General features: G+C 38.3%; 1 protein-coding gene across 1 annotated transcript in view; it reads left to right on the top strand.

The window, feature by feature from the left end:
* LOC145342593 (Y+L amino acid transporter 2-like) overlaps nucleotides 1-10,272 on the top strand; it is a 95,842-nt gene extending 85,570 nt beyond the window's left edge. Inside the window, exons 8-10 of the mRNA XM_080188139.1 lie at nucleotides 7,993-8,128; nucleotides 9,357-9,368; nucleotides 10,259-10,272. Of these exons, the coding sequence (XP_080044265.1) occupies nucleotides 7,993-8,128; nucleotides 9,357-9,368; nucleotides 10,259-10,272 (162 nt within the window). The remainder of the gene's footprint in view (nucleotides 1-7,992; nucleotides 8,129-9,356; nucleotides 9,369-10,258) is intronic.
* The last annotated feature ends 2,949 nt before the right edge of the window (nucleotides 10,273-13,221 follow it).

The raw sequence follows: 13,221 nt of genomic DNA, 5'->3' as shown, positions 1-13,221 counted from the left end.
AAGAAATGTGACTGTTTGAATTGCAGGCAAGGGAAGAAGAGAAAGAAAGAGAAGATAAAAAAGGGAGAATTCAAACTTCGGAAACTGGCAATAAGAAGTGAACATCAATTTAAATGGCAGAGGTAAAGGGAAAGGTATAAGTTGAAAGTGGTGATGAGGACAGTGAGGAAAAGTGAGAGCATCATAGTTAAAGACCTGGTGGGGATCTATTTCAATATGTTCAATCATTGCCAAGATGTGATGAGAAGAACGTAGAAGCCTTTTTCATTTTATTTGAGAAAGTGGCTAAACAGATGAAATGGGCACTGACCATGTGAGTATTACTGATTCAAACTAAGTTGGTAGGTAAAGCTAGTGAGGTGTTTGCATCACCATCAGAGGAGGTTTCTGAGGATAATGCTGAGGTAAAAAAAGCCATCTTAGTTGTATACGAACTGGTGCCAAAAGCCTACAATCAATGGAAAGAACCTCATCAAAAGTACGTAGACTTTCAAAAGGATCAAAGTAATTCCGATAAGTGAATAATGGCTTTGAAAATAGACCAGACATATGAAAATCTTAGAGAAATGATTATTTTGGAGGAGTTTAAAAATTAACTTCCTGTGGGAGATAATAAAGACAGTACACCTCAGGTTCGAAAGGAAATGCAAGAGGATGGAAAAGAAATGAAAAGCCTCAGATGTTTTCACTGTAATAAAGTAGGCCACGCAAAGTCGCAGTGTTGGTGGTTTAAGAAAAGCATTGGAAAGACAGATGTGATAAAACAGGATAAGCCTGTAGGGTTTGTTAAAGTAGTAAAGGAAAACCCGGTTGAAGCTAAAGAGAAACAAAAGAATGTGCCACCTGGTCAGGAGTTGATTGAGAAGAAAGTGCCAGATTTCTTCAAAGAATTTACTTGTGTAGGTAAAGGAGGAGTAGGCAAAGAAATCCACTGAAGAGTGGTGAAGTGATAGTAGAAGTAATAGAAAAAATGTTTCTTCTAGGAATACAGTTTATTTTGGGTAACGATATAGCTGGATCACAGGTGGGAGTGATGCCTACAGTGATTGAAAAGCCAGTGGAGAAGCAAACGACCAAATGGTTGAAGGACACATATCCTGAGATTTTTCTGATTGTGTAGTAACAAGGTCACAAAGTTACAAGTTAAGATGAGGAGAAATCAAAGAGTGAGATAAGAAAGTTGAAGTTCAATTATCAGAAACAATTTTTGATTAGATGATTGGAAAAGAACAAGAGCAGATGGATGATGAGATGGATATTTTCAGTTCGGGAAAGTTGAGTGAGTTACAACAGAAGGACCTGGAAATAAAACAGTTGTATCAGAAAGCATACAAGGAAGAGGAATCTGAGTGAATACCAGAATGTTATTGTCTTAAAAATGTTTTAATGAGGAAATGGAGACCTTTACATAATCAAGGGGATGAAAAGTGGACAGAAGTTCAAGTGGTATTGCAGGTAGGGTATAGAAAGAAGGTGTTGTGGGTAGCACATGAGGTACCAGTAGGAGGTCATTTAGGAGTAAAGGAAACACAACCTTAAAACCAAAAACATTTTTATTGGCCTGACTGCGTAAAAAGGTTAAATTTTGTCGGTCATGTCACACGTATCAACTGATAGGGAAATCTCAATCAGTGACAAAACCAGCACCCTGAATACCCATTCCAGCATTTGAGAAACCTTGTACAAGGGTCTTAACTGATTGCATATCACCCCTATCTAAAACAAAAAGTGGGAATCAATATCCATTGACTATAATGGATGCATCTACGAGGTTTCCAGAGGCCATTCCATTGTGCAATATTACAGCTAAAAGGATTGTAGAGGAATTAGTTCAATTTTTTACTAGATATGGACTATCCACAAAAATACAATCAGATCAAGGATCAAATTTTACAGCAAAGTTAATCAAGGAGATTACGGAAAGTTTAGGAATAAAACAATTTAAATCAACTGTATACCATTCAGAATCGCAAGGAGCATTAGACTTTATCAAACTTAGACTTAGACTTAGCATCAAACTTTAAAGACAATGTTGAGGGCTTATTGTCAAGATTATCCAGAGGATTTGAATGAAGGAATTCCATTTGTATTCTTTGCAATTCGGGATGCACCTATTGATTCAACCAAATTCAGTCCAGCTGAATTGGTTTCTGGTCATGAGATAAAGGGACCACTTAAATTGATTAAAAAGAAATTGATTGCCTCAACATTCTGAGACTATATTATTGGTCTATGTGTCAAATTTTAGAGAAAGGTTGAATAGAGCAAGTGAATTAGCTAGACAACATTTAAAACTGGCACAGCATGTGATGAAACAGGAAGCAGATAAGAAATCAAAAATTAGTAGTTTTGCTAGTGGAGATAAAGTCTTAACATTGCTGCTACTACTGGTAAGTGAACCTTTAAAAGTAAGGTTTAGTGGGTGTTATCAAATTGAAAGGAAATTGAGTGAGATGAATTATTTGATAAGTACACAGATAGAAGGAAAACTCAGAGCGTATCATGTGAATGTGTTTAAAAGGTGCTTTGACAGGGACGGAAACCAGAAAAAGTGTGTGTTAGGGGTTATAAATCATTGTGAAGAAATGAATCCAGTTGACTGAATTTGACCTTCCTCAAATTAAATTGGATAATGAGGAAGTTATCAAAAATTGAGATAAATTATTGAGTTACCTTCCAGGGGAAAATTGAAATGACCTGAAAGAATTATTAATTTCACATGGATAAGTATGAGGTGGCATGATAATACAGTGGTTAGGAATACTGCTTCACGGTGCCAGGGACCCGGGTTCAATTCCCGGCTTGGTTCACTGTGTGGAGTTTGCACATTCTTCCCATGTTTACGTGGGTTTTCTCTAGATGCTCCAATTTCCTCCCACATTCTGAAAGATATGCTGTTTAGGTGTCAGACTATGGCAACTAGGGGAATGTCACAGTAACTTCATTGCAGTGTTACTGTAAATCTTACTTGTGGCTAATGAAAACACTTTAATTTTAAAGTATGTGGGAATAAGTTGGAAAGTATTAGAATGTTTATACATGATGCAATTGTAGAAAATGCTGTCCCAATTAAACAACATCCTTGCAGCCATTACCTTCTAAAGTTAGCACAGGTTCAGAAGGAGAAGTTGATGTTTATTCAGTCTGAGATGCAACAGTCAATGGTCTCAATCAATCACATAAAACTGGTGGAGGTAGAGAAGGAGAACCAGTTGCTGGATAATAACCTGAACAAAGAAAGTAAGCAGATTATAGAGACAGAAACAAGACAAGTTTCCTGTTTTGGAACTTGTTCCTGAGTTATTCAAACTGCCTGAACATAATTTGCAGGACTGTCAAAAACAGCTCATCGTCCATGCAAAGAGAAGTGTAGATGGAATCAACAGTCGTGTATTATCTCAAAAAGGAAATTGAGGAGTGGAAGTATCGTACTACTATGGATCAAATAACAACATGAAATGAGACTTTGCCAATATTGTACAATCTTCTAAAATGAACTGCTGGCATAATGAGTCCATACAGTCAAGACAGACGTGGATGTCCCGTGAAATAGTGCTGTACACAGCTGGTGTTCCAATAACTTGTAGTGGTATTTGCAGCAGCGTAAATGCCACAGTGATGCTTGGAACCATGGTCGAAATGGCTCTGGCATCAAGAAGGACAATCTTCTGTGTGCCTTTACCAAAGAATGTGCAGGAATTGATGGTGTAGATTAGAGCAAACAAAGGAATCAAATTGCTTGGAGAGGAGGCCAACTGACAAGAAAGGGGACAGAGATAAAGTGACCTTGCTGAATGGTCCTGACCACACAGATGCATTGTGTTATTCTCCTGATCCTGCTCAATTCTCTGAGGACATTTTCAGTGTTCATTTATCATCATAACAACAAAAAAGTGAGATCAGATTTGGAATCAAAGCAGGATTAAGAACTGAAGGAAAGCATTGGAGATGAGACAGTTTGGCATGAATGTGATAAGAAGAGGAGTTTTTGATGGTGGAAGACAAAAACTAAAATGGACCATATTCATGTTAAGTTTGCATGTTTTGATTTTGTAAAATGTATATATAAATTTATTGTTGGATATTAATAATGTAAAACAGAAAAGGTTTGAAAAATGAAACCATCTCTGAATGTTGATGGTTAATTTTTTTCTTAAGGGGAGGGGGCGATGTGACACTACTGTGCCTTTAAGTAATGCATTTTAGTCATGTTCTCTGCAGTCATAAGGAGCTTGTTTTTTAATTGTGGCACCAACTGCCTGATTACATTTTATTGATCCTTAAATGTTTTAAATGGGGTTTTGTTTATTTTTATTCTGGGCCTATTGCATTTTCTGGGAGTTTACAATCTTTTGAATTGTTGTGGGAAGAATGATTGACAGCTCAGATGGGACCATTTTGTTTCTCTGCCAAAAGTTCTTTTACTCTAATTTTTGGCTGCTGGCTAGTTAGAAGAAGTTTGGACTTCAGGCTGGACGCAGTGTTCTGTCTCTCTCCCCCTGGTGTTTTGGGAAACTGTTCTAACTTCAAGCTTATCTGCTTGTCCATGTTTGTGTATCAAGAAAGCTGCAGAATGCAACAATAAAACATTAGCATAAGATCTTCCTGTGTTAATCCCAAAAAGGATGTTTGTTTATAGGGCTTGTTTGGTTGGAACAGTGCGTTTAGTTGTTAATATACAACTAAAGATATAATAGCGTAGTTTTTTTTGTTTGTAATCGGTAAAAGTTACTGCTGATTTTATTTCTATGTGTTAACTGTATTCTTAAATAAATTTAATTTGATAAAAGCTCCCTGGTGGGTCATTTGAATCATACATGCAATGAAACATCACATGCTTGTATGATTACCCTAGTTGAATTCTAAGTGCAAAACTTATGGTCTAGGCTGACTTCATAAAATAGCATGGAGTTTCTGACTTGAATTATAACACTCTCCTGTGGCACTGCTGAACACAAGAGCTGCTAGCCTCTGACTGGTGAGGTATTCCTGGCAGGCAAGACCCCCCCCACACACCTTTTTCCAGGGAAAGGCCTGCTGGTGGCCTTGCCACTGTCAAATTGGCTTGTGATTTGGTGGGCCTTCACAAGAAGTGGCTACGTAGGTGTCAAGCCAGCTCTACAGCTAGCAGGCAAGACCCCTGGCCTCTCATAAGATTCTGCCAATTGTTTCTCTTTGTGATTCATCAATTGTTTTCGTATAAGAACATTGTGTTGTGAATGGCTTTTAACATTTAAGTGGAGAGCTGTATTTCAAGAAATGCTTGAGGAATCTTTGAACTAATGATAAGGAAACTGCTTCCAGTAATCAGAAAGTAGTCGTAGGAACACCAAAAATCCATTCAGTCTATTAAGAACATAGCTGTTGTCAACTGCTAGGGTATTCCAAATCCCAGAAGGGATACTTGAAACACCTATACTCAATTGTATTTTTGCAATCTGGTATAACATGAAGAAAAATGTAAAAAATAAGAGAAAGATGTCCCAGATGTCTTTTGATTATTTTAAACAAAATAAAGGTTTGTTAAATAATAAAACGTACGAAGAAAGTTGACTCGAAATACACTTAACTAATTCAATGGCTATACACAGTATCATAAATGTCATCCAGTTTCAAATGGTTGTATTTCCCTGATCTCAGAGCTAATCCTCACAAATAACATCCTTTAAGATTTTACAAACTCTAGACAAAACATGGTAGTAGTTACCACACCAAGCACTTATATCTCTCGGGATTGCTTCTGAGGTAGGGCAGAACAGTTGGTTTTTCAAACAGGCATTTCTACAGACACAGGTTGCTGGAAGTTCACACAGCTTTTCATGCTGCAGGCTAAGTTCTCAAAACAATCAACTTGCACAGGTTGAAATTGCTGTTTCCTATTTTGATTTTCCCTTAACTGAACTAACCTCCTCAGAGGTCACTCTCAATTATCTTCATTTCATGAGTCTGCCTTTTAGAATGTAATTATGAAGTTCAGACTTCATCTCCTCCTTTCAAATTCTAACATCTATGTCAAACCTTTGACATTCTATTCTCTGTGGTTAGCAGCTTACCTTAAGTAAATATCTCTTTAGTGTTGCTAGGCTGATGAACATGTCAAAAGCACTAGTTCCATCAATCTAGCCAAATTGACTCTACGATGGCATAGTTACCATTTTAAATAGTTAAAAAAAAGTACAACCAGCAGAAGACATTGCCAATTACTGGATTTTGTTGATTTTTCATATTATCATGATTTGCTGATGAGCCCTTCAAATGTGTTTCACCATTCAACCAGTTCAGAGCTGATGGGTACCTTAACTTTATTGGTTCAATTTCGTTCAGTACTCTTTCAATAACAAAAGCCTGTTTTTAACATTTTTCATTGACCTAACCACAACATCTTTTGGGGGAAGAATGTTCTTTGAGATGGTAACAAGTTGGATAGATAAAGGGAAACCAGTAGATGTCATATACTTGGATTTCCAAAAAGCATTTGATAAAGTACTACACAAAAGGCTACTTAATAAGACACCATTGTGTTTGTGGTAGTATATTAACAAGGAGGGAGGATTGGTTAACCAACAGAAGACAGAGTTGGGATAAGAGGGGCATTTTCAGGATAGCAACCTGTAACTAGTGGAATGCTGGGGCCATAATTATTTGCAATATATAAATGACTTGGAAAAAGAAAGTGAATGTATTATTGCCAAGTTTGCAGATATCACTGAAACAGGTCAAAAGGCAAGTGGTAAGGATGACACAGAATCTACAGAAGGGTATAGACAAGTTAAGTGAGTGGGCAAAAGTTTGGCAGATGGAATATAATGTAGGAAAGTGTGAAGTTATGCACTTTGATAGGAAGAATAAAGGAGCTGCATATTATTTAAACGGAGAGACTGCAGAAAGCTGTACAGTCTTGGGGGTCCTTGTGCATAAATTACAAAATGCTACCATGAAAATTCAGCAGGTAGTAGAGATGGCAAATGTAATGTTGAACTTCATTTCAAAGGGAAAGGTGTATAAAAAAAGGGAAGCTTTGTTCAAAGGCACTAATCATATCACATCTGATATACAGTTTTGGTCCTTTTATCCATGGAAAGATATATTAGCATTGCAAGCAGTCTAAAGGAGGCTGATCCTGGGTATGGATGAATCTTCTGATGACAAGTTGAGTAGGTTGAGCTTGTGATTATTGGAATTTGGAAAAATGAGAATTGACTTTATTGAGATGTACAAGATACTCAGGGGACTTGACAGAGTAGATGCTGAGAGGTTGTCTCCCACTGAGGGAGAGTCTAGGACTAGAGGGCATAATGTCAGAGTAAGTGGTCACTCATTTAAGACAGAGATGAGGAGGAATTTCTTCTCTCAAATGTTAGTGAATCTGTGGAATTCTTACTGCAGAGGCTGGGTCGTTGAGAATGTTCAAGGCTTGGATACATAAATTTTTAATCAGCAAAGGAACCAAGGGCTATGAGGATAAGGTGGGAAAGTGGAACTGAGAATGATCACATCAGACCAGTCATGATCTTTGAATGGCAGAGCAGATTTGATTTGCTGAATAGCCTACTTCTACTCCTATGTCGTATGGTCTTAGTGCACCATACCACCAGCTTAGTCCACCATACCACCCTGCCTTTACCTTTCAACCAGTTAGCTCCGCCTTTAAGGTCATGATCTTTTCTGGACTCCCTGCCAGAAGAAATAGTTTCTACCTATCCGATCAAATCCTTAACCATCTTGAACAATTCAACCTTAATATTCTACACTCAAATGAATACAATTTTACTCTATACAAATCACCCTCATGATTTAATCCTTTTAAACTCAGCACGATTTAAGTGAATCTGCAGTCTTTCCATGGCCAGTTTATCTTCCCTCAGGTGCAGAGCCCAGAACTAATGCAGTATTCCAGTTGCCTGATTGCAGTTTATTATGCAGTTGTAATTATCTTGATTAAATTTCTTGGAGCTGTTAGAAATCTGATCTCTTTTCTTGCTCTCCCAACAGATCATACTGTTTTTCCCAATTATATTCTGTCTATGCACCGTAGGCCTGTTGGCAGTGCCTATATACACTGATGGTGTTTATTCTCTGATTGAGATTGCAATTGCATTTTCTGGACTACCAGTATATGTCTTGGGAAGCTTGTTGTTAAGGTCCAATTGGCTTACTTGCCAGAAATATATAGGTAGGTTACAAATTTAAACAACATGATTGTCAATAATGAGTTCTTTAGTGACCAATAGTTGCCTTACATCTCTTAATTTTGCTAAATATGTTCACAGCAAAAATTTTCTGCAGCCATACTGTTGATTTCAAAAAGTCATCAACCAAGTGAAGTCCTTAGACTGTTTGTATTACTGATGATTTTTATGCTCAAGCTCTGGATTGTAACTTGAACCACAACCTTCTGACTCGGAGGCAAATGTATACAAACTGAGCCATAGCTGAGCCCTATGTTATAACAGTACACTCCAAAATTACTTCATTAGCTGTAAAGTGCTTTGAGATTTCCAACAGTTGTGAAAGGTGCTATATAATTGTAAACCTTTCTTTTAGTCATGCTATTGGGGGAAAATAGCCAGTGTACATGCAGCTTGTACATATTCAAAGTTTGACTGCCACTCCCCACCACACTAGTCTTCCCATTTTCAAATTTCCACAGCAAGTTAAACAAAGTGCTGCCTTTTTGAAGACTAACTTATAATCTGATTAGAGAAAATGGAGTACATGCTGTCATTCATTGTTTTGCAAATAATATCTTTCTCACAAATGTAAGCCATCAGCTGAATCAAAAAAGCCTTCAAATTATTTAATAATAATAAACTTTTAAAAATCACAGATGGAACTAAAATTTGAGTGGGCACATTCATAAATTAGAAAAATGGTTTCAAGTAATTGCAAAATTAAGAGAACCTCCATGGTTGCCACAGATGAAATAGTTTGGAACTAAAATAGTTTACAACCACCACCACCCAAGCTTTTTGTCTTCTTTTTTATCAATTTTCTCATCTGTCTTAAGGTCTTATTTGGATAGAATTTCATTGCATATAATCCACATTCTAGTTACTTGACCAAGTGGCTATTTGACGCACAATAGTGTCAATTGCAAGGAGTATGATTCTGGGGATCTGTCTAATTCTATTCTTGCACCACAAAGAATTACAATGTCTTGTATTTACATAACATCTTTAACATTGAAAATGGTCCTAAAGAAACATATTCAGTGAAAACTACATTGGGATTTAGGGTAAGACATTAGCAGGGATGTCAAAAACCTTTAGGAAGAATGGTCTTTAAGATGTGGCACTAAAGCAGGTAGAGAGGTCTCTAGTGTAAATTCCAGTGCATGGGACCTAGATATCTGAAAGTATGGCTACCAAGTACAAATCTGAGAAGCCCGAGCAAGAGGGAAAGATTTTTGGAGGTTTTAGGAGTGTACAGGAGAGATTAGAGATGTGGAATGGTGAGGCCGTAGAGTCATTAAAAATGGATGGCAATTTTAAATTTCAGTAGATAATTTAGTTAATTTCTCCATTTTTGGGTCTGTAATGAGAATTACTCCTTTCCTCCCCAGGTAAAGCTGTTAAATTTTTGCAGCTGATGTTTTACTGTGTCACGGCTGACAGGACTGACTCTGAACTGGAACCAGAACTGGATAATGTATCAAAGGAACGGAAATGATAAGAAAGTTACCAAGTACATCCTTTGAAAGCACCTATAATATTGAGGTCAGACTGAGTAATCTGATCAACATAAAATCTGTGAATTTAAATGCTTTGCACTGTGAACTACCCAGGGTTCTCCAAGCTGAATCTTAAAGCAGTTTGTTTTACTTTAACAACATCCCCCAAATTTTTTTTAAGGCCAAATGTTAAGCAAGTCTGGGAAGTTTACTTGTTGCAAAAGTTCACTGGAGAAAAGATTATAAATTACACTCAAAGCTATTAAATGTTCTAATACTTCTAAAGTATCAGTGGCTCATTTTTTCCCTAACAAAGTACTGCGTTATAAGGGAAAGCTGCAGTTTCCAAATTGAATGTTATTTAATAGTTGAGCACTTTGTCCTGGAACTGTGCAACAATATGCCAGAATATTTGTCCACTTTCCACTTTTCCACTTTCGTTCATGATACAGTAGCAATTCCAAAAAGTTACCTTCACTGTTTTTAATTTGACTTACTTTACGTTTACCTCATTACACTGCCAATACTAACAGCCCCATGTTCAGCACTTAAATAGGATGACACTGCTACCTTTGCAAGTGCATGGAGCAACAACAAAGTAACCATTGCTGTCATTGATTTCAGCCATCACATTTTTTTGGTTGTCCTTACAGTTCACAGATTTGGTGGTGAGGAGGAGGGGGTTCCCACCGTATTGTGGCCAGCGCAAATCACGTTAGGGCGAAATACACAGAAATACACAGGTGAGGGGATCTAACATGTTTAGCACCAACACGAACTCCCATTGGGATTCTCCCAGCCACCACACCCAGATATAATCTGGTTGCCATCCTCAAGCATTTAAATATGCTTTGTCTCTTCCTAGCAGATCCACTTGCTCCCAGAATGCTCTGACCCTCAGCTGCAGTCAGAACCCAGTGAGAATCTGTGATGACAATGCCAGGAAGTCCTGGAGGCCATTGTTCCCAGGTGGTTGGAGACATATCTGGGCAGTGCCAGGTGGGCAGGCATTGCCACAATATCAAAGGCAGTGGCAAGGGGGTGGGACCCGAAGAGGATGTAGTAAGTGGGGGGGGTGGGGTGGGGTCATGAAGTGGCTGGAACATGAATGGGATCACAAAGGGGGGGAGGCATGAGGGGTCCCATTGGGAAGAGCCAGATGCCAGAGATCTATATTGGGGAAGGGGATGGGGAAACACACCTTCAATGAGGGGCTAGGGGTCCAGTTGTGCGTGGGGGGAGGGGAGTGTCCAATTTCACTTTGGGACCAGGATGCCCTGTGGTTTGCTGGCATATTTAGGCCGCGCCCTCAGAACTGGTGCAAAACTCGTCCCTCGCCCAAAATATGGCTAAGTGTGGGAAGATCATGATCTGATTCACGCTGGATCACACTGGATTTCTCATCCAAAATGACACCCAGTAATTTTTGGGAAAATTCCACATTTGATTTCTCACTATTCTGCATGGTCCTTTCCCTTGTAATTGGGGGAAATCCAGCATTTCAAAGACACTTACAAACAACTGATTGCCAATAATTGTTGCTGCTTCGGAACATGTTCATACTTTTAATTCGGGTGAATCCCATAGGTAAGAACCAAGGCTATTGCAGAACTTCTTTAATGAAAAGGTTCTTTTCTACAAGTATGGCAAAAATGTAAATTGTAGTTTTGTTAAATGAGGCAACAATGTAATTTTGCAGAACGTCACAAACACTAATCACCCTGAACTTCCTTCGTCTCAGTTTCCTTATATATACAGTACTGGTTTCCAGCTGCAAGTACTCATATTAAACAATAGAGTTGGGTAAAAAGAAAAAATATTTTGAGGTAAAAGCTGAGTTCTTTTATTCGCAGTGTTATACTTTTTAAATTCTGTCACGATATCTAAGTGTTGCTGGCTAGGCCAGAATTTATGGTTCATTCCGAATTATCCTGGAGAAGGTGATGTTGAGCCACCATGAACCACTGCAGCCCTTTGTATACCTTTCAAAACTCTGGCACAACTTATTAATTAACTATTACTAACTAACTAACTTCCTACACTGATTTTTTTTTTAAAAGTCCCTGACAGAGTACTCTCAAATTGCTAGTCTGAATTATTTTAATGTTATTGAGGAACATTAGAACTATTCATGGCTTCCATGGTATGCAATTGTGTAGATGGTGGGTCTGTATTTTATTCCTTTCTGAAAGTTTATGTTCTTTTGTAAAACTAGAAAAAATGCTGTTAAATAAAAATGAAAATTCTGGTCTTACTGCTTTACTATTCTCCTGAAGGTATAAGGCATGCTGAGTTATAGCTTTTAGATTTTAATATAGCTGCCTGTCCAAATGCACAATAAAATTACTTGTTGTGTTCACATTCTTAAAATCAAACGCATTCCCCAAATAGGCCATCAAGATGAATGCAGGAATACATATAGAGTGTATCCTTTTAATTAATTTGATCAGAAAATAATTCATGTGACTCCTTCCCACAGATTCTAGGAACCTTACATTTTAACACAAAAGAGTCTGTTCAGAAATTTCAGGGCAATTTCATATTGCTAGATATCAAGCAGGACAAACCTCAACATATTTTCCCTCTCTAAACCCTGAAAATAGAATACTCCAGAGCGTTACAAGAGAGAACTAGCCCTTATGACTGACGATGTGTATCCTTGAAGTACAAATGATCCCACAATGATCAGTTTTTTAAACTATTATGCATTTCTCAAATTTCCCTCTGAATTGGAAAGATAGGTTGCGGTCTACTGGTCATATTGACTGCGAGTGCATATCCTATATTAGACGCAAAATCCCACAAGTGGCCTCAAACAGGATTTGTGCCAGTGAGATCTCGGAATAAGATCTTCTCCGCCTCCTCCAGGATGGGTGTGAATTTGATTTGCGTTAACTAACATCACATTAGCAGTCTTGACGACATCACTTCTGCTCTAACCCTCACTACCCACCCAGCATGTGTGGCTTCATACCTGTGCAAATATCTTTTTTTTCCATAGTCAAGGTGACCACGCCTGCACATAGTAAGTATAGTCCCCGGCTGGTGAGGAACATACCGAGGCATTTCCCCCCCAGTATTCTGGCAGTGCCCACCTGGGTAGGGTGGGGGAGGATTGCCCTTCTGCTGTGTGTGAGGGCAGGTCTCCCTGTGTCTGTGCAGGCTCTGAATATCTGGGAGAGAGGTTTCCCATTTTCATGAAAGATTTTGAGGTCCATGAGAGGTATGTCTTTTATTTGAATCAGAGATTGGGGCACCTTCTGAAGCACTGCCGGCTTTCTTAGGCCCCACACATCCAGTCAATGGTGTGAATCTCGCTTCTCCTTTGAAATTGCATTGTTCAATACAGCGAGAAAAGCCATCTGAGTAGCCCACGAGCTTCGCACTGGTTGTCTCACCTGAGCTAACACTCCCCGCATTTTTTGGAAGATTCTGGCCATAATATCTATGAGCCACCTTTTGAAAATTATGAATTTGCTTCAAAACATTAAATTATTCATCAGATAAGTCTTCTCAACATTCTGTCAACCAATGTTAGAATAAATTTGTCA

This window comes from Carcharhinus amblyrhynchos, chromosome 4 (assembly GCF_965287045.1).
Source record: "Carcharhinus amblyrhynchos chromosome 4, sCarAmb.v2.hapA, whole genome shotgun sequence".
Classification (NCBI taxonomy): domain Eukaryota; kingdom Metazoa; phylum Chordata; class Chondrichthyes; order Carcharhiniformes; family Carcharhinidae; genus Carcharhinus; species Carcharhinus amblyrhynchos.
This window is presented reverse-complemented; position numbering and strand designations above follow the sequence as displayed.